Raw genomic sequence first — 23,210 nt, 5'->3', positions numbered from 1 at the left:
AAATTTTACAGTATTTAAAGGCAACACTTATTGGTTCAAGATCATTTCTTATGATATACATGTATAAATGAGAGAGAGAGAGAAATGGGGTTTAACCTCCACTCAACACAAACTAGGTCAGTTCTGGACTAACATATGGTTTAATTTTATTTCAATAATTTGCTTGCGCATAGGGGTCTATTAGCAGTGGGAGGAAACCGGAGGACCCGTAGAAAACCCACGAGATTGGACAGGCGATCCTACTCCTTGTCACATAAAACTGGGGATTCGAAACCACACCAGTTGACTCAATGACAGGCCTTATGATACAGGGCGCACGTGCTAATCATTCGGCCATCCAACCCCCTAAATGAGAGGAACACCTAACCATGTATATTACAAAACAACATTGTCATCTACATATAACTTGCAATCTAAGTATATTAGGTCCTCATTTATCAATTTATAGATATATCTTACCAACAATCTACAGCAAAGACTTCTGACTATTTATAGCAGGAAATATTTAATGAATTTATAAATGTTTCTACCATCAATTGTAGAGTTAGCTCCCTGTGAACATGATTTGCGTTTGACAAATGACAGATGAGTGTCAAATAATAGTGGACAAGTAAATTTTATGTTTGTCCATAAATAATGTTTTAGAACGTTAATTAAAGTCATTCAATGTAAAGGGGTATGTTACACCACTCTCAATTAGAATCAAAGTTGTGTTCCAGAGTCTTGACCAAACTGCTTATCACTTTGCTTAACCAAGCAGAACAATAAGTCTGAACATTCTAGCTCAATTAGAAGAAGAGTTATTGTGTACCAAAAAGTGTGACAGGTGCACAAACCTTTTTTAAATAGTCCCCAGCTTTCTTTGAGAAGTGAGGGACAAATAAGCTCACAAGGGGATCACATTTACTGAGGTAAGCCTTTGGAGTCATACCTAATGTTCAAAACTACAAATTACAGATTTTATATTAAACAATATTCACACCTTATTTTTTATAAATTGATATCTATTACCTCTTCATCATCCTGTACATCTTTCTTGCTCTTATGTTTCTTGTGTTTCTTATGTTTTTTATGTTTCTTTTCCTTCTTTTTCTTCTTCTTTTTGACATTTTCATCATCTGAACCCTGGAGAGAAAAATTCTTATATATATGAATGTCAATGATTTAAAATGTGTGAGAGAGAGAAATGGGGTTTAATGTCCACTCGACACACAAACTAGGTCATTTTGGGAATAACTAACAATAACATAGGGCAAGTGTGGGATTGAAACCATGACACTTTACTCAATGACAAATCCAATAATCTAAAGCTCATGTGTTAGACCAAAAGAACAAATTTCACGCTTACTAAGTTATACACCAGGGTTTGACTATTTAATGCTGCTTTTCATGTTCACTTACCATACCCCTATTATAAAAACACACATAATTAGTAATCATAATGATATGTCTATGTCTGTACAGTATACTATTACTAAACTATGGATCTAGTGTACATAGACGTCAATGATAAGTATGTATAAAACCTAGAATTACGTACCAGTACTTTCAAAAGGGTTTTGTAGATGAATGTTATCATGGAGACAAATATTATGGCAGAATATTTTCATATTAGGGATATCAATGAAAATTAAGTTAAAGATGGATTTCCACTAAAGTATTAATAGGGTAGTTATTTCTAATACAAGTATGGCAAATTTGTATATATATATATATATATCTACTTAAAATCAATTTTATGGCTTGAAGGTAGTTTGAAAAATTAGAATATTTTTTTTAGTACAATTATATCATATCACACAGTTTTGTGCACGGGAAGACATCTTTAAATGCAGGGGTTTTATATATTTTTTTTTACCTCTGATCTACTGCCAGGTTCATTCTTTCTTTTCTTCTTGGGTGTACCATTAGCTTTGGGACTAGCACTTCTCTCTCGTCTTTTAATATCTAATTTATCTTTTCTAGTTTTCAACTGTTTAGAAGATACATCTTCATCAGATGTGTACTGTTCTTTAGTTTTACTTTTAATTGGCTCAGGACTTGACGAGTCTCTAGTTTTCTTAATTTTCCGAACAGGAGGGGTTGCTGAGCGGGACATTTTTCTAGGTCGTCTATTATCAGGCGATGATTGAGGCGAGAGTTGTCTTTTACTGCCGTGTTTTTTGTCCTGACTCTGTGGACGAACTTTTTGCACATCTCTTTTTGTCTCTCTTCTTGGAGATTCATCTTCTGACGAACTATCTCTTGTCTTTTGTTTTTGTGTAACAGTAATCTGACGTGTTGTACGTACTGGACTTGTGGAAGGACTACGTTTACTTGTCTTTTTGCGGGACGGCGGAGATCGTTCAACTGATTGATCATCTCTCGTCTTGTTAGTTTTTCTTCCTTCTCTTCGTTTAGGAGGTGATTGTTGTCTTTCTGGTGATTGGGAACCAGATGAACTAGAGTCATGTCTTTTCTTATCTTTAGAGAAGGATTGTTGCTTACGTGGAAGTGGGGATGCTGCTTGTTTAGGAGGAGGAGATGTAGAAGATGAATAACGACTATCATTTACTTTTTTATGCTTTTCTACAGAATCAACACGTTGAACTACTGGAGAAGTAGAAGAGGAATCTCTTCTCTTCTTTGGAGGTGAAACAGAAGAGGAAGGTCTACGTTGTCTAACTGGTTGAGGAGATGGGCATTGGCGTCTCTTTGGTGCATAAGGTGATCTATCCATATACGGTCTCTTGGTATGAATTGGGTTTCTATAATACAAAAACAAGAATTTGTAGTTGAAACAGAATTACGGCTCATAAAAATATTACAATTAGATTAAACTATTGGCTATTTTCAAAGCTATTTTTTTCCTAAACGTTGTGTTGTCTAGCAACTGTACAATAATCATTTTAATCTTGATGATAAAACATGTACCTTCTAGGAGGGGAATCTCTATTATATCTAGGTGATGGACTACGCCTTCTAGGTGATGGTCTGAAAAATGAATGTCATTTTCTTTACATAAAATTGGGTCTGCAACGATATGCCAGGCCACGATACCATGCACATCGCGATTCATAGTCTATGATATGATTAATATCGCGATATAGGAAATAAATTTTAAAAATTCTGTTACTTTTATGATTTACTTTAAATGTGGTGTTTTCTCGGTCAACTGACCAGATTTCATTGCTGTCATGCTTAATGGGAAATACCAAAAACTCCCATACTTTACTTGTGACTTATTTACTTGGTATGGGGGATTTCGATCTCAATATTGCTTTTGTCGATTGTGCAACTTGAATTTGGTGAATTCATTATGAAACTAGCGGCTGCCAGGCAGGATACACCCACATTTTGCAAGAGATGGATAGAGAACAAGCTAACCAAAAAGCGATTTTTGGTACAATCAAGGGCCATAATTCAGGAAGTTACGATCCAATATCGACAGGAACCAAGATCTTTGGGTTATAAAGATATATTTCAAGTTTCATCAAAATCGGATCAAATTGTGACGTTTAGAGGGTCCACAACCTTGATAAAACATATATTTACACTATTTGCGTAAGAGGGGCGGTCATTTTGTATGGCAATTTTGGTCCGATTTTCACTAAATTCGACCTCAGCCAATATTAGGGTGTAATGATGATATATTCAAATGTTTTTTAAATCGGATAAAAATTGTTACCTCTAGAGGGTCGTGATTTTTAGTACAATCAAGGGCCATAATTCAGGAAGTTACGATCCGATATGCGCAAATATCGAAAGTAACCAAGATGTTTGGGTTATAAACATGTATTTCAAGTTTCATCAAAATCGGATCAATTCGAACTCAACCATCATTACAGTGTAATGGTGATATATTCAAACGTTTTTTTTAAATCAGATAAAGATAGGTTGCCAAGCAACGAAACATACGCCCACAGCAGCTAAATCGTCTGGGCAGTCAACAAAGGTTGTCGCATATTTTCAATTTTCGGTAATGAAACATTTATAATACACTAAAATCTGATTATAAATTTAAAGTCAATCGGATATTAACTTTGGCCTCTAGAGCGTCCACAAGATTTTTCAAAGTGATCAAGGGCCATAACTCTGGCAGTAATTATCGGAAATCGCTGAAAATCAATAGGCTTCTTCGTCACATGACCTTAAACACTGTGTATGAATTTAAAGCTAAACTGATATTAACTTTAGCCGGACGGACAGACGGGGGCGACGACAATATACGACCACATTTAAATGTGGGCATATAGAAATTGTTACCTCTAGAGGGACGTGATTTTTAGTACAATTAAGGGGCATAATTCAGGAAGTTACGATCCGATATGCGCAAATATTGAAAGTAACCAAGATCTTTGGGTTATAAACATGTATTTCAAGTTTTATCAAAATCAGATGAAAATTGTGACCTCTAAAACGTGATTTTTTGTACAATCAGGGGCCATAATCCATGTAGTCTGATATATGCCAATATCGAAAGGAACCGAGGTCTTTGGGAGATAGACCTACCTATATCTTGAGTTGCGTCAAAATCGAATAAAAATTGTTACCTGTAGAGTGTCCACAAACAAATTGTGGACGGACGGACGGGGGCGACAACAGTATACGTCCACATGAAAATTTGGGGGTATAAAAATCTTAAGTGAATCTAATTTATGGAAATATATAAAAAGTTGATGTCACTCTCTGGTTTTCAATTTTAAATAAAACTAGCATCTTTTTGCACAGCATTACTTCAGTCCATAATGAGGATGTCGACTCAAACCTTAATCCAAAATTAAATAGACACTCTTTAATTACTTGTACATTAATGTTAATATGAAGCAATGAGAAATCAAATTCTCATCATAATGCATCCCTGACCAAAACATGCTTATTATATATAGTCAAAGTATTGATAATGCAACTATACACAAGTTTAATCACTCTCTCATTCAATTAGATAGAATCCGAAATTTTCTATTTCAAGGCATCAACAAATCAAATTTCTTTTCTCGGCTCAGCTCGAAAAATGCTCATCATTGGACTCACTTAATTCAAATCACCCAATGAACATCTACATCAAGAATCAACTTCCAACCTAAATAGAAGTAGAGTTATTGTCGTGATCAATGAAACTGCTGACTGCTTAGCCTTATTGTGTTCCAAAAGGTGTGACAGATAAAATAACAGACAGTTGCTTAACTCTGCTCAGTCTGAGGAGAAAAACTTCTACACCAAGTTTGAACATTTAAAAGCAGAGTTATTGTGTGATGGACAGACAGACAACAGACTGGTAGAGAACTCAAATAGTGGACATGTTTAACTCTTCATGAATCTAATTTAACCTCTACACATAATTATAAAATTTCTTACCTTCTGTCATTTCGTCTTTGATAATTGTTATAATGCTGATAATTACCATAATTATTATATGGTTGTCTACCTTGATTGTACCTGAAATCAGTTATATAAAAGTTACTGGAATGAATCAAGACTCAAAGCCATCATGATAAATTATCATTAAAAACATTTCTGCCATATTTTTAAAATTGACACACTATAAAATCCCCAGATGAATCTATTGTCAATATCCAGAGATAAAGAGACACATTCTATATTTAAATCCAGACATATTTAAATGAATCATAAATTTATGCATTTCTATCTGGTTATTATTAAACCTAGCACTCTCCCCTATCATTTAAGAAAAACTAAAAACAGATCTATATGTGTTTAATAAAATGGAACACTAGTGTGATCATTAATGAAAACCAACCTAACTAATAAATGTAATGGAAAGAGGCATGCCGACAATAATGTAATTATATGTAGTTACAAGATATTGTAAGAAATAATACCTAGGGTTATATCTATAACCACCCGGTGACATACGTCTGTTATCATATCTTTGTGGTGATCTACGTTGATCTGATCGTCTAGGTGAATAGGATCGCTTTCTCCTTTCTCTCTGGGGAGCTATAAATAATTTTATTTGTTAAAAATTTGTATCTATAAAACTGAGAGAAAAACAATTTTTTTTCTAACACACTGCATAATTAATGAGAAATTCAATGCTCACAGAACAAGCTACATGAAGTTTGAACAATCTACTTCAATTAGACACAGAGGTATTGTATCCACTAACGCGTGACAGACAAAAATATAAGCACCATGTTCTGTACTGTTTTATGAGGAAGCACGTGACATAATAACTTCTAATTCTACCAAAAACCTAGGATGTTAAGTATTCATTAACATTTTATTCTCAAGTTAAAGAATTTGCTCATATATCCTCTTTTAGAGTAAAATTGGGGATCATATTTACATATTTTTTAGTGCTAGCCTATTCAAAATACTACATTTAATTCTATTTGTAGACTTTTTAAAATTGTATACAAGCTTTGCACCTCTTTCATCATCTGATGAACTTGAAGATCTTTCAGCCTCGGCAGTATCACTATGTGTTCTATAGTTCCTTCTCTTCTGGATACCTTTCTTTTCTGGTGAAGAATCACTATCACTTGACCCAGCTTTTTTCTACAATAATACAATGTAGTGTGTTACTAATTTTCTTTTTTTCAATATTGGGAGGGGGGGGGGGGGATGCATACTGTACTGGGACACTTCTCAAGTGGCATATTTATAGTATCTGAACAATTCTGTGAAAGCTTACCTATTTTAATGGGACAATTTGGAGGCAACCTGCTTATTGTTCTGAGCTTGGAGAGAAATGGGTTTTTAACATCGACACTCGACATAAGCTATGTCATTTCGGGACAAACATATGGTTCAATTTTATTTCAATAGTTTGCTTGTGCGTAGGGATCATTAGCTGTGGGAGGGAACCTGAAAAAGCCCATTAGGTTAGACAGCCGACTTGAAACGACACATTTGACTCAATGACATTTGGCCACCAAACTGCCTTTACTGAGATTGGGATTGTTCATGGGTTGGTAGCAGTGATGGGATTTGGCCTGCATATTCCCGACATGTCCGATGCTATTTTCCAAACGTCCTAAATTGTCCGACCAGGAATATGTCAGATTTATGATCATATTTTGAATGGGGTTTATGTTTTTAAATAAAGAAATAAGTACGCTAAGAAATGTTGACGAATATGTCGATTGGAATAGTGTAAGTAGTAAATTGTTTTAGACGATAGCACGTGCTAGAGTCGAATGTGATTATTTAGCAGTTGGTGCCACTCGCTCGTTGTGGTAGAGCGACGTTTACTGCCAAATAAATTTCAGTATTTCATTTTTTTTACCTTTCGTAAGTATAAGACGAATGCCAGATTTCTGCTGAAAAATGTATCGACTTATGACCCGAAAAATATAGTAATTTTGGAGGAATTTGAAACAGGTACGGATCGATGGAGTCGGCACGCTATCATTGTATCGTATTATGACATCACATAATTTTGTAGGAATATTATTGACAAATTTGAATACCGTATGGGAATTAAATATGAATAATAACGAGGTGCACCTATTCTTTTATTACGTACGAATTTGAATATTTTGTTTACATGTGATTTTTGTGTGTGGTCTAAAACTGCCTGCTTAAATAACGATAATAGTTATGTCCCTTTATTTTCAGTAAAAATGTCCGACAAGAAAGATTTTGAAATCCCATCACTGGTTGGTAGTGAAAGCATGCTTTAAAGGATATGAAAATAGCTACTCATAACAATAGTTAGGAATAATTTGGATTGAATTAATAATTAATACTTTTAGTGTTTTCTTCTTGTTTCTTGGACTAGCACTACCAGAATCGGAAGCTGAACTAGATCTTGAACTTGAACTACTAGATCTGTAAGTAAATAGACGAGTAATATATATTATTAACATGAGCTGACATAACTATAAAGGGAGCTTAATAAAATCATAAGATTTTTTTTTTAACATGTCTTCTATTTAAAAATACAAATCAAAACATCTTAATTCAGATCTTAATTTTAAGTGCAGTCAGAGACAATGTCAAATAATTTTGTTAATATCTATACAAAAATGGAAAGAGTCCAATTTTTTTTTTACCTCTTTCTAGTCGGTTTTATTTGTTCAGGACTTCTCCGAGGTGATCTGACATGTCTTCTAGGGGGAGATCTATAACTTCTACGATCAGACATATGTCTTCTTGGTGATCCTCCTCTTCTTCTAGGTGATGGAGACCGACGTCTAGGAGATCTACGTCTGGGTGAAGATCGTCTTTTAGGGGAATATCTATGTGGAGAACGCCTTTTTCTTGGTGAATGTGATCTATAATTTAAAACAGAAAGTAATCTAATACATACTTATTTACATGTTTTTAAAATACAAACACTAGGGCTGTGTCGATATATCGATACACCGATATGTATCGATACGTTTCAGCGATATTTATATCGATACGTAATATGGCCGTATCGATACGTAATATGGCCGTATCGCCGTATCGTTGAAAAAATTATTCAGTTAAGAAAGACCATGAATTGAAACCTACGTGACGAAATAAGACGATCTCGGCATGGTTTGCCAATCGAGCGTCTTCCACGCCGCGTATGAATTCCAGGTACCGGTAGATATAATAATAACTGGATCATACATTGATGGATTCATTGACCAATTGTTAGGTAAATTTAAATCTTCATTGAATATTATCCCCTGATAGAACACCGAATACACCGAGAAACAATCATTTAATAATATATTTTCCTGATGGCATCATGACTCGTGACATATTGGTTGCGAATTAGGTCAATTCTGGAATATTACTGACGTGAACTTCAAGTTGGTAAGTGAATTAAATATGGAAAATTTTCAAAAGGTGTACCTCTGTCGTTATTTTTGTGGTAATCACATACATACGGCATTCTCCATAAATTACCAAGAATTATTTTTGTTGAAGTCTAGTTATATCAAAGGGAATAGACTCTTATAATTAACCCATTTCCTACGGGATCTCAATTGACCCAACATTATTCTGGCCATTTGTTTCAAAATAGATTAAGAACCCTGATGCTTGATTACTCATCTCAAATGTCTTGAAACAGAATGTAGTTTGAGATTATTTTGGGCATAATTAGTGATGTCACCATATCGCGATACGTATCGCGTATCGGTTTGCCGTATCGTCAATACGTATTGTATCGAAATTGAACTGTATCGACACAACCCGAACAAACACCATTTTCAAAATTTCTTCTGAGATACTACTGCTTAGAAATCGTGAAGAACAGGTACCTGGATCTCGACCGCCTACGTTTTCTGTCTGTGGATCTGGAACGACTGCGGCGTTTTTTCTCTCTTGATCTCGATCGAGATCTCGACTTTGAGGCAGAATGAGACCGAGATCTAGATTTCTTTTCTTTTTTACTTGTCTTTTTGTCACCGACGGTACCACTTTCATCACCATTCTTTTCATTATCTTGTTCTTTATCACTGAAATTTACAATACTGTCAAATTGTGCTGTGGATGACAAAACAGTACAAATGGATTCTTTAGAACCATTGCTTCTGTACAGTTATAAGAAACAGACAGTACTGACAAATTGATAATTATCCAGGATGGAAAAGCATTTCACGAATCAGTTGAATGGATTTCATATTTGTATGGGTTTAAGATTGAATCTGTATACTTCTGTACTTTATGATATTACCTAGGCTATTTCACATTCACTAATTGCTTTATAATGAAACTTACTCTGTAATTTCTTTTATTTTACTATCATCTCCATTTTTTTCTACTGTTTTATCAGGAGATTTAGATTTATCTTTACCACTTGGTGTTACTGATCTTTTCTTTTTTCCACCAGGAGATTTTGACCTTGAACGAGTTTTTCTAGAAAAATCAAAACAGAATAATCAAAAGCATGTTTTATGACAGGGTGAGCATACAAAACAGACATGCGTCGGTAAAGCATCAAAAGGGTGTATCACGGAAAATTAGTCAAATACACTTTCTTTGCATTTTTAAAATCTCCCAATTAATATGCACATTTCTGTCTAAGCTGTGTACCTCTACGCAAATTAGAACTGTTCTGGGTATCATGTGTTCAAATCAAATGTTGTATCTTGATTTGTGGAAATTTTGAAATGCAAAAGGTTCTATTTCTTAATCTTTAGAAATTCTTAGATGCACCCTTTTGACACTTCACAAACACATGGCATATTTGTTAACATTTGTTTTTTTATACTGAAAAATGAGACAATTTGTCGAGTATTTCTAATCTAATATGCAGTACCTGCTTGATGGTGAACTGTCTTTTCTATCACTTTCTCTTCTTCCACGACTTAACTCCTCCTTGATCTGTTCTTCATGTTTTTTCAGATTAGCTTGAATCCGTTCATGTTCTGCCTGTAACATCAAACAGAATCATTTAAAGTGCACTCCTTTGATTTTTATTGAAGATCCTTCTGTGCAAAGAAACATGAATTCATTGGAAATTAGATTTACTACTTCATTGTATGTAAACATTGATTAAAAGTAAGGACAGAATATTCAACTTGGTCATTACACATTTTCAATTTTATAATTGAATGAAGACTTCTGAATTTGATTTTTATAGAATGACAGTATTGGAACACAGAATGATTATATCAAATTTTTTCAATCTGATATTAAAATTTTGATCAAGTTAGAATTAACAAAAGGTTAAAAAATATTTGTTTCCTGATCACAATATTTCCTGTCAGTGTTATAAGATCAATTATACACGATACTTTGGTCATTTAGAGACCTAAGTATGGTATTTTTCATATCAATACAAGGGGGAGAATTTTGCCTTTTAGTGGTATTTCTGCTTACTCTTCATCAAATTTTAAGTGATATGGGTTCTTTAACGGGTACACAGGTCAACCTTTCCTTGTCAGTCCTGAAAGTACTACATTTGACAAGTGAGGTTCTACTCGGTCTCCCACTATGAATAAATGAATACTTTACAAAGAAAATATAATAACTCACCTGTCTTTTCTTTATTTCTTCCTTTTTCTGTTCTAAAAACTTGGATGGAATACCAGCAATATTCTCTTGGGCACTATTCAGTAGCTCCCACAATTCTTGTAGAAAGATTCTTGCATTTTTTGGGTTGAGGAAACCAGTCAAATTGATCTGCATATCTTTAGGATCAGGAAACTGTGAATATACGAGGGGAAGGAATCCTGCATTAATATCATTAAATCTCACTGCATTTGTTCACATTTATATCCTTGCAATTCTCTAAACTAACTATTAATTTATTATGTTTAAATAATAAATAAATGTTATCATAATATCAAGAACATTCAAATACAGTGAAATGCCTACAAAATTGTCGCTTACATGTAAGTTTGGGAGATAACAGAATCAGTCAGTTAAAAATGCACGTTGGAAAGATAAATCTTAACTATCAACACAGAATGAACATTACATTCAAGATCCAATAAATCAAAAATATCAAAATATCAATATGTTTATGTTGCTTACACCCTGAAGCCCCATTCCACGAAAATTCATGAACAAAATGCAATTTTAAAAAGTATAATTTATTGACATGTATTTAATATATGCAGACAATTCACTGTATAGAGAATTACCTCATTGTTTCACTGAACCATAAATAATGACCAAAGTTACAATAAAAATAGAAGTTATAACAAGAATTAAAGAAATTCTGTAACTGCTTTATTCTACTTTGGGGGTTGTGGGTGAATTGTTTCAATAAAGAAATATGTTGACAACTTAACTCTTTCAGGTAACAGATTGCCCTATATATGTTATAGTAAGTTCAAATAGTTCCTTAATAAAATTGAGGTGTAATTACAATGTCTGTACATGCATGATAAACATCAACACAACAATACTGATTATACTGCTTGTAAGGGCAATACTTTAGTTTTACCAGATACCCGTTGTTTTATAGCATAGAGACAAACAGTTGTCTAGATTCCGAGGATGGTGTCAGTATATTGTAGTGCGCCTGTTAACTCATTCTTTAATAAAGTTTCTGTAAAAAAAGTCTTGGCATGAGACTAGTAGTAGTATAATAATTATACATGGGCAATACTTAAAACAACAGAACACATGTAATTTTAATTTATTTACATATTTATTTATAGGATTTTAAGATTGTGTTGTTAGAATATGGTCACAGAAGTCAAGTGAAAATCTGCTTAAAATCGAAATGCAGTATTCCAATAAGATCTGATCTGCTTAGGTTTCCTACCAAATTAAGAGTATTTACCTCATAACTATAGAGATGTTAATACCAACCGTCCAGTTAAATACATCCGTTCGGCTTAACCGATGTTGTAAAGGCAATACCCTCTAAGAAAAAAGCTAATGCTCCTATGGAATAAGCAAATCTTGAAAGTGTGAGCTCCTTGCCATGTCTGTGAGATTTTCATTCTTGGAGGTGAATTTATAATGATCGTCTCTAATTGTGAGAGGAAACAGTCAAATATAAGTACATGTTATACACATTTATACAGTTAAGAAAACCTTAAACACTACCTTATATACACCTGTAGTTACCTTTTGTTTTAAAATACATTGATTACGGTTTTTCCTAATGGGATACGTTTGTGTGAAAGAAATCTTAGCCCTTAACATGTGTAAAATTTCTATAAACTTTATAATATCTGTTGTTTGTAGCTATTTTTAAATTTTGTTATGGTAAGGTACCTATAGATCACTGATAATTATTAGAACCAACTGAACATTATTGTATGGATTTCATTTTAGAAAATAAAACTCTTAAAATGGCAATTATTATTGTCAAGAGTTATGTTTAGTTTTTGATGAAAATTAAATGAAGATTCTTCACATCTTCATCATAACAGAAGTATTATACCTAATACAACAAATGATGAGCCTCTTGGGTAAAATCTTACCGGGAGAAAACAAAAGCTTCAACTTACTCTGTATCTGACATATAAGTTGATATAAAAAACCTTTAAATAATGATACATCAGTTGTTGATTGATAAACTTACCCTTTCCTCTAATTGATTATAAACAAACTCAACAACAACATCGTCTTCTATTCCTAATAACTCAGTTATTCTTTGTGCAATCCATGGTTTTAACGTATCAACATTCACTTTGGTCATATCCACCTGAAATAACCATTTAAAAGTAAATTCATGAATGTTAACCAGTCCTTTCAATGTGGAAGATTCCTGGGTAATTATAGTACAGGCAAGAAACATAGAATGGATCTCATTACACTGATAATGTTGATAGAAGTCTGTAGTTAGAAATACATCCTAGATAAAAAATTTATTAGAAATAAAAGTAACCGAATTTGAAAATTTACACTGTCATACAGCTTAATCAAGTTTCCTGATTGGGAACTATTTTCCATAAATGATGCTTATTCTTGATTTATAAGAGGGAAATAATCAACAGACAAGAACAATTTTCTGTAGCCTAATAAATACTGTTAAGTAAAAATCAAAATTACTTTGTTCTCTAGACTATCCCCAAACTTCATTGATTTCATTAGTTTCTTTTTTTTATCCGCAAATCGATTGTCCTGCTCAGCAGTGGTGCCCTGAAAAAAAAAAAAATGACGTTTTACTATTTAAACAAATTTTATATGTACAAAGTATTTTAGATTTAGACAATAAGTCTATTAACTTTAACCCTGGCATATATACATAGCGTGTGTACCGAACCGCGGTACAGAATTTAAAGTACCACAAATTGAACCGAGGCATGTACATGTATATCTTGAACCTGTAGTCCTAATGGTGTGGGATTTGGAGGGGTCTCATTTCTCATAAGTAAAAAAAAGTCTGGGCCTTTCTTTATCTAAATGATAAATCCAGCACTGTTCAAGAAGGAACTTAATTTTGGGGGATATAAGAAGAAACTTCAGTAGGCCTACTTAAAAATATCAACAAGCTTATGCGAAAATGTATATTAAAACACATATTTCTTCCCAAATTATTTCCAACACCCAGTCTACAAAATCAATGCGCAATTCGTGCGTTGCGTTCGTCAAATTCCGTCCCCGCTTTACCCCAACCTATCATCATACCAAATTTGAGTCGTAAAAATTATTGATGGACAGGGGTCAAAATTCGTGAAATTGGAACAAAGGTATTTTTTTTTAAAAAATGGCACATTAATTCCTTCTTCACTGCGGCAGTTTTTATGTACACCAAGGCAAAACTTTTAATTTACTTTCGTCACTACGGCATTTTTAAACTGGGAAACTTTGATTGATAAAGATTATGAATAATCTTTTAATATGAATCCATTTTATTTCTTCGAAATCAGAAGGCCTAAAATTTCTTGCAAAACCGCGAGTCTGCTTTGACTCAGCGACACAAAATAATTCCACACCGTTTAATCTATTTTTAGCTGTGTGGTTTGAGACCTAACTCAATAGAAAAATGCAGTCATGAGAACTTGGGTGCCGTTGTGAATTTTGACCCCTGGAACCCCTGGATGGACTATACTTACGACATGGTGGAAGGTGCGGGGGCGCATGCGAAAGTAACAAACTGTTGGACTTGTGTACCATTTTGCAAGAGGGGATGTCGTAAGAATAGGCAATACTTTATCTTTATGACAAGATTTTCGTAATTGGCGAACTACATATAACACATTGTTGAACTTGTCCAAGCCAAGGCATTTATTTACAACAGAAATTAGAAAATGCACTTTAAATTATGAAATTTTTGACAAATCTAAATGATTAAACTAAGGTACCCGGACCCGTTTCCCTGTATTGAACGGGTCTGGTTCTTTTTGGGTGTCTTTTTAATTTTCCTTCGGATATCATTTTCATCTGTTGAGGCAGTTGGCTGGCTTCTTTGTTAGTAGGCTTGTCAACAAATAAAATTGTAGATTTCATTTTTTAGTTTTCTGGTTGATGCAATTATGCCAGTCTCCGACATCGTTGTTTTCCTGACAAAATTGGCCACACAATATTTTCTATCTAATTTGTTCGTTGTCGACCTTTTGCTACAGTTTTGTAAAAGCCGGCAAAATATGCTCCGATGGCAAAAATGGCAAGGTAAGGAGCTTTCTGAAGAACTTATAAATTTACTAATGACACAGTTCAGCCTCGCGCCTTGGTCGAACTAAAGAATCGCAAACTATACTCATATCGGACATTTTGACAACTGATAATGAAATATACATTTTACATGTTTATATACAATTTAAGCGCTTGGACATTACTCCAATCACACCAATTAAAAATGAATCAATTTTCTTTCATGTGCTTCATCTACTTTATTACCTTGAAACATGGATGAGTACATTATCAACACATACTAATGTATTAATCACTACTCATTTATCGTTGTTTTGTTAATTAATCTTCTTTGATGTGCTTCATTATGATCAAATACCATGGGTAAGTACATAACACTTATAATTTTCATATTAAAACAAACACAATTTATTAGAGATCCGAGTAGTCATATTAAAACAAACAACAATTTATTAGCGATCCGAGTAGTCATATTAAAACAAACACAATTTATTGAAATAACAATTTATTAACGGTCCGCGTAGTCATATTAAACAAACACAATTTATTAAAACAACAATTTATTAGCGGTCCGAGTAGTCATATTAAAACAAACACAATTTATTTAAACATCAATTTACTAAAAGACTACTCGGACCATACAAAAAGACTACTCGGACCAAACAAAAAGAGCACTCGGACAAGTTTTGTTTTAATAAATTGTGTTTGTTTTAATATGACCAGGGCTGCCGACAACCAGTATCGCAGCGCAATTTGCGATACATATTTTGTCCGTTGCTAATCAAAAATTAAAATCTAAAGTTTTTGATTCGCAGTAACTGCGAATCATTAATATGCCTTTCATTTTGGATATTGACACAAGGATAATCCACATTTGAAGACTAGAAAGCTTTCTCAACAATTTCAACGAGTATAAAATGTTGAATAAAATTTTATAAACAAAACTGAATTCTCCGTGTGACATTTTCTTCTCGAACTACCCAGACACAATTCATTATACGGTACTATATAATACAGGGACATAACTCTATGAATAGGGACTATTAAACCGGAAACAGGGAATCAAGTAGTACCACTCATGTTGCGAGACATCAAGTAATTATATTTTTTGAAAGAAATAAATCCAGTGTATCCTCTACGTATTGTAAATAAAATATAAAAAAATAAATGTTAACGTATTGTAAAATGATAAATCAAAGTAAAAATTCCCGTAAAATATCACGTGTGTCTAGTCAATCGAGGTGCGCCCGATTGAACAAGAAAAGCAATACACGATAAAAAGCAGACGAAATTGTTTTCTAACGAAGATTTCTAACGTACAAAAAATAACAATTAAAATGAAATGAAATGAAATGAAATGAAATGGGGTTTAACGTCCTACTGTTCTGCTCCTAACCTGGGCTAATGAAGACGGGCATACGCCATACAGTGTGCTATGAGGGAAATTTTGCCCGGACAGCGGCACTACAGCCTACTCTTATATCGAATTCCAACTGCCAAGGGATCTTTTACGTGCACGCCAATGTGTACACGGGACCTCGGTTTTTCGTCCCATCCGAACGACTAGACAGCTTTCCTTGTCAGCCCCTCCGTCCTGCATCACTGACAAGGGAGAACCACGCCTGAAAATCTGGATGAACTTTCTCGGCTAATGCAGGGATCGAACACCCAACCTCCAGGCTAGCGAGCCAGCGCCTTACCCACCTAGCCACCGTGATCCCCAACAATTAAAATGATTGGGGCTTCGGAAGTCACTGTTAAGAATTGGCTTCAGACATAAGACCTAACTAAATGTCTACATCACATTCACAAACTGTCACAAGTACTTGTGGCAGTCCTAAACAAATCTAAGATCAGTAAGAATGGAATCTAATCATATTTGTTGTGAACTAAAGTAATATCTTGTTATTTAGGTGTTTTATGTTGAAACTGAAAAACTGCTAATCAATTTTTAAATTTGCTAATCAAATTTGGCAAAATTGGACTTTTTGATTAGCAGTGCTGCTAATCAACCGTGAAAAATTACCGACAGCCCTGAATATGACTACTAATAAATTGATGTTTAAATAAATTGTGTTTGTTTTAATATGACTACTCGGACCGCTAATAAATTGTTGTTTTGATAAATTGTGTTTGTTTAATATGACTACGCGGACCGCTAATAAATTGTTATTTCAATAAATTGTGTAGTTTGGTCCGAGTGGTCTATCAATTGGTCCGAGTAGTCTTGGTCCGAGTGGTCATGCATTCTAAACTAAATGTGTTCAGTTGATTGTTACTTGTCCGGCAGCCAGGACTTCATATTAATATATCATTAGGCAAGGGCATGGCTATGGTTTAAGTCTATCGCCTCTGTAAATTTTACACCCCATGTGCCGGCGTAGAAAAATAAGTTATTTATTTAACATGCTTCATTTCTAGATTGCTTGATTGATGCGGATTGTTGTTGTTAAATTTATTCTTTTACCTAAAAAGTAGCATTGCATATGCATTCCAAATTAACCTGTATTGAAAGTTATATTTTAATGTGATTTTTCATCAGATGCATAATGTATCACCGATTTATTTCTTCACAAATGATCTACCTTAAAAAATCCTGCGTCCGCCATATTGTCTTTCTGGCTGGCTAATTCCACCGGTAGGTGGCGCTGAATATAATCAAGTCATGTTTGTTCTGGGTTGGATCTATTTCATAAGGCCAACTTCAAGTTTGGTCAAAGGTTACGAGATGTAAACAGGGCTAGCGCTAATCCCAACCCTAACCCGGACCTTACCTTAACGCTTACCCTAACCCCTAGCCTACAATCTCGTCAATAATCACGTGCCCTAACCTTATTTACATCTCCGCGACCTTGACGAAAATTGAGTTAGCCTTAAGAAATAGGGCCTAGATCAAGCCGTTATTGCTCTGGATTCGAGATCTAAAAGCCAAGAACCATTACAGATTTCGTCATAGGTCACCAGTTGTAATAATAATCATAATAATAACTTATTTTCAAAGGTTAGGACACGGGTTAGACTAAGGCTAACCCGCAAATCTGATCAAAAATCACGTCCCTTAACCCTATCGTGACCTTTGACGAGATCTGCAATGGTTCTTGGCTTTTAGTCTTTACCGTTTGCTCTGACCTTGTGAATCCTTATTAATATAATAATAATATTAGCGTTGTTTCATTCTTGGGCCTGTTCATTGGTTCCACAATAGAATTGGAATACTCATTTGTAATTCCATGGCTCGGGTTTGGGTGTTGTTGTGTTTTTTTAAATTATAGACGACCAATACACCCGTCTATATTTGGCTATCTTATTAGGGTTTCACACTGCGTAGCCAGTGTGCAGTGTGAAACACTATTGTTTTTGTTCGGATTATTATTCTTCTTATTATTATTAGGGTTTCACACTGCAAACACTATTGTTTTTGTTCGGATTATTAGGGTTTCACACTGCGTAGCTTGTGTGAAACACTATTGTTTTTGTTAAAATTATTCTTATTATTATTCTTCTTATTATTATTTTTTTTTTTTTCCAATTTGATTGTATCTCAGAAACTACTTGTCGGATTGATTCGATGTCTTCGGTTTTACTGGAAAAGTGGGCGTGACTTAGAGATTAAAGCTATTTCGAACGTTCTGCGACAATGCGAAATGTCCGAAATCGTCGAATTTGTCGATTTTTGAAATATTGCCGTAATATTAACAATAATCGTCGGATTTTAACATTGGATACATTTTGACATAGCCAGAGACAAGGCACATAGCCACGGTTCTTTAGATTTTTGATTTTCCACGAATCGTCGGAGATATTAGGCGCCAAATTTTGAAAATTTAAATTTTTACAAAAAACTTTTTTATTCATGAATATTTTAATGTGGTATTTTACCCAGGGTTAAAGAGTCATCTGATTTGACTAAAAATGGCACCATTTTTTGTCATCGTAAATTTCCTTGACCCCCATTGGCTAATTCAGTTTTTCAGTCATGGATTAATTATTGATTGCTCGATTTGTATAAAACAAAGTTCATATGCTCCGTAATCCAAAATGTCATTTTTTTTGTTACCGGTAAAGTTACCTTTCGGCAACGGAAGTGACGTAAATTTAGCAAAAACTACAATTTTGACAGTTCGGTACCACTTTTTGAAAGCAAATATTATTTTTTTCAAATCTGGTATGACTGAAAGTGTGTGCCCTGTAAAGGCGCAGAAAACATCGGGCTCAGTTTTTTTAATTTCGATTTCGTTTTCGGGTCATTTTGATTTAAGGGTGAAAAAAGGTGAAAAAATGAGCTATTTACAACCCATTCAGGCTTTTCATATTTTAAAATATTTCTTCGCAACTTTCATAAACTTGTAGCATTAATCCATACGAAGATAATCTATCTCAAAATTAGTTTGTAATATGAGCAGTTGCCGATAAATGGTCAATTTTGCATGAGTCACTCTTTACGCTATTGTGTCTGTAAAAGAGTCAATTATTATTGGATTTTCATAAAAGTGACACCATTTGATGCGTAATGTCAATTGTGACTAGTTCAACTCAATTTAACATTTTCCATGTCACCGGAAATGACGAAATTTGGGTAAAAACTGTATTTATAGCCTTAGAAACAAATAATTTATTGAAATGAGTCGTATTTGTTGTTTGTTTAATATTTTGATATTTGATTCTAATCAACTAATAGAATGAACCCATACGATCATATAGGTATCACAAAATGGTTTCTAACTTGTTCAGTTGTAGAGAAATAGGTAATTTTCAACAGGTCACTTTTCAAGGTTTTTTGTCCATAAAAGTGTCAATTATTATTCGATTTTCATGAAATTTTCACTATGTGATACCTAATGCCATTTACGATTTCATACAAGTAATTTAAGATTTTCATTATCACCGGAAGTAACGTCATTTTGGCAAAAACTGTATTTTTAGCTTTCAAAACAGATATTTTATTCAAATGAGTCTGAGTTGTTATGTTTTTAAAATTATGATATTTGATTCCAATCAACAAATAGAATAAACCCATACGATCATACAGATTCCAGAAAATGGTTTCTAACTTGTATGGTTGCAGAGCAATTGACGGTTTTCTACAAGTCACTTTTTAAGGTTTTTGATCTATAAAAGTGGCAATTATTATTCGATTTACATAAAATTTTCACCATGTGATGCCTTATGCCATTTCTGATTTCATAAAACTAATTGAATATTTTCATTATCACCGGAAGTACTGTACACTTACATGTAACAAATATATAAAATGAATTGATATTGCTGGATTTGGTTGATTCGGCGTCCATTTTATTTGATGTGTGCAATGATGAGGTGGAAACCTGTTTAATGGTTTCATTGGTACCGGAAGTGACATATGTTTAGGGTAACGTGGCACCGGTGAAACCCGTCATTACTGCATCGCAGTTCTAGTTATTCTTATTATTCTTATTATTATTTTTCCATTTGAGCATATCTCAGAAACTACTTGTCGGATCGATTCGATGTCTTCGGTTTTACTGGGAAAGTGGGTTTGACTTAAATTTTAAAGCTATTTCTAACGTTCTGCGACAATGCGAAATGTCCGAAATCACCGAAGTTGTCGTTTTTCGATATTTTGCCGTAATGTTATCAATAATTGTCGGATTGTAACATTTGATACATTTTGACATAGCCAGGGACAAGGCACATAGCTAAGGTTCTTTGGAATTTTTATTTTCGACGAATCTTCGGAGATATTAGGCGCCAAATTTTGAAAATTTAAATTTTTATGAAAAACTTTTTTATTAATGAATATTTTTATGTGGTATTTTACCAAGGGTTAAAGGGTCATCTGATTTGACAAAAAATGTTGACATTTTTTGTCACCGTATTTTGCCTTGGCCCCCATTGGCTAATTCAGTTTTTCAGTCCTGGATTAATTATTTATTGTTCGATTTGTATAAAACAAAGTTCATATGTTCCGCGGTCCAAAATGTCATTTTTTTTGTTACCGGTACATTTTCCTTTCGGCAACGGAAGTGACGTAAATTTAGCAAAAACTGCAATTTTGACAGTTCGGTACCACTTTTTGAAAGCAAATATTATTTTTTTCAAATCTGGTATGACTGAAAGGGTGTGCCCTGTTCAGGCGCAGAAATTATCGCGCTCAGTTTTTTAAATTTTTATTTCGTTTTCGGATCATTTCGATTTAAAGGCGAAAAAAGGTGAAAAAATGAGCTATTCACAACCCATTCAGGCTTTTCATATTTTAATATATTTTTTCGAAACTTTCATAAACTAGTAGCAATAATCCATACGAAGAGAATGTATGTGAAAATTAGTTTGTAATATGAGCAGTTGCCGAGAAATGAGCAATTTTGCATGAGTCACCCTTTACGCTAGTTTGCCTGTAAAGGAGTCAATTATTATTCGATTTTCATAAAAGTGACACCATTTGATGCGTAATGTCAATTTTAACAAGGTCAAACCAATTTAACATTTCCAATGTCACCGGAAATGACGTAATTTGGGCAAAAATTGTATTTATAACCTTCAAAACCAGTAATTTATTCAAATGAGTCTTATTTGTTATTTGTTTAAAATTTTGATATTTAATTCCAATCAACTAATAGAATGAACCCAAACGATCATATAGATATCACAAAATGGTTTCTAACTTGTTCAGTTGCGGAGAAATAGACGATTTTCAACAGGTAACTTTTCAAGGTTTTTGGTCCATAAAAGTGTCAATTATTATTCGATTTTCATAAAATTCCCCGTGTGTGATACCTAATGCCATTTACGATTTCATACAAGTAATTTGACACTTTTACTGTTACCGGAAGTAACGTCATTGTGGCAAAAACTGTATTTTTAGCCTTCAAAACAGATATTTTATTCAAATGAGTCTGATTTGTATTGTTTTTAAAATTATGATATTTGATTCCAATCAACAAATAGACTGAACCCACACAATCATACAAATACCCAAAAATGGTTTCTAACTTGTACGGTTGCAGAGAAATAGACGATTTTCTACAAGTCACTTTTCAAGGATTTTGGTCTATAAAAGTGGCAAATATTATTCGATTTACATAAAATTTTCACCATGTGATGCCTTATGCTATTTCTGATTTCATGAAACTAATTTAACATTTTCATTATCACCGGAAGTAATGTAATGTTGTCAGGATCACTTGCATGTCAATGTATACAATGAATTGATATTGCCGGATTTGGTTGATTCTGCGTACATTTTATGTGATGTGTGCAATGCTTAAATGGAAATAAACCTGTTTAATGGTTTCATCGGTACCGGAAGTGACATATGTTCAAGGGTAACGGGGCACCGGTGAAACCCGTCATTACTGCAACGCAGTTCTAGTATTAATTGTTTTAGTTATAAAAACAGGGAGTATAAGAACCCCTAAGAATATCTAGTTGTCCATGAACGGGTTTTTTGTCCTCTTTTTTGGTCTCCACCAATTCAAGTCAATGTTTAGTAAGTATAGGCTATCATTCAAAAAATTATCTCATAGACCAAGAGTACGGTATTAAGTTTGAACAATGAATGGTGTAATATCATTTGTGCAAATCCGCGGTATTAGGTTTTTTTAAATATTAATTGGTTGTGAAGGACGAAAAATGTAGGATTTTATGGTTTTATTTGTCATATTGCAACGTGGATAGTCTGCATCGGTCGGTCGATCCGCGTCTCCCCGGCGTTCACAATTAGTTCCAAACTTCCCGGACTTGTTCGGCTAATATACTAAGGAATGTTTTTATAGAGTCGCGAAATGATTTTTTTGCAGAGTCCTAGGCCCTGTACTGCCCTTTCTGTAACGAAACCTTGTAAACGCTCATGTAGGCTACTGGTCAGAGATTTTGAGATTTGTCTTGCTGGGAATTTTGTCAATAATAGTAAGGGCAGGAGGACCGCACTAAACGTAAAACAAAAATCTACACGATAAACCTGCGGACAAGACAGAACATAGGCCTAGACATTGCACCAAATAAACAAATATCAAATCAAGTGAATGGATCCGGGGGCCAGCCGTGGGGTTTAACGTCCACTCGACACAAACTAGGTCATTTCGGGACTAACATATGTTTTTTTTAATTTTATTTTAATAATTCGCTTGCGCGTAGGGGTCTTTAGCAGTGGGAGGAAACCGGAGGACCCAGAGAAGACCCACGAGGTTGGACAGGCGACCCTACTCCTTGTCACGTACAACCTGGGATTCGAAACCATGCCAGCTGACTCAATGACAGGCCTTATGATGTAGTGACAGAGACTTCACTCAAATTTGAAAACAATC

General features: G+C 34.0%; 1 protein-coding gene across 1 annotated transcript; it reads right to left on the bottom strand.

The window, feature by feature from the left end:
• Window positions 1–455: 455 nt before the first annotated feature.
• LOC126809855 (serine/arginine repetitive matrix protein 1) lies at window positions 456–17,644 on the bottom strand. Its single transcript, XM_056099158.1, has 11 exons — window positions 17,514–17,644; window positions 13,384–13,473; window positions 12,914–13,036; window positions 10,906–11,076; window positions 10,187–10,299; window positions 9,646–9,783; window positions 9,186–9,383; window positions 8,001–8,222; window positions 7,696–7,776; window positions 837–864; window positions 456–485 (listed from the first exon to the last, which is right to left on the bottom strand). The coding sequence occupies exons 1-11, from the start codon at window positions 17,535–17,537 to the stop codon at window positions 456–458; spliced, it is 1,218 nt and encodes a 405-aa protein (XP_055955133.1). The 5' UTR covers window positions 17,538–17,644.
• Window positions 17,645–23,210: the final 5,566 nt, after the last annotated feature.

This window comes from Patella vulgata, chromosome 2, assembly GCF_932274485.2.
Source record: "Patella vulgata chromosome 2, xgPatVulg1.2, whole genome shotgun sequence".
In the NCBI taxonomy this organism is placed as follows: domain Eukaryota; kingdom Metazoa; phylum Mollusca; class Gastropoda; family Patellidae; genus Patella; species Patella vulgata.
This window is presented reverse-complemented; position numbering and strand designations above follow the sequence as displayed.

Excerpts from the sequence above, each read along its gene's own strand:
- LOC126809855 (XM_056099158.1), bottom strand. The coding sequence starts at position 17,537 with ATGGCGGACGCAGGATTTTTTAAG. Across the intron at positions 13,474-17,513 it reads CGGACGCAGGATTTTTTAAG|GGCACCACTGCTGAGCAGGA; the intron begins GTAGATCATTTG and ends TTTTTTTTTCAG. Across the intron at positions 10,300-10,905 it reads AAGAAATAAAGAAAAGACAG|GCAGAACATGAACGGATTCA; the intron begins GTGAGTTATTAT and ends TTGATGTTACAG.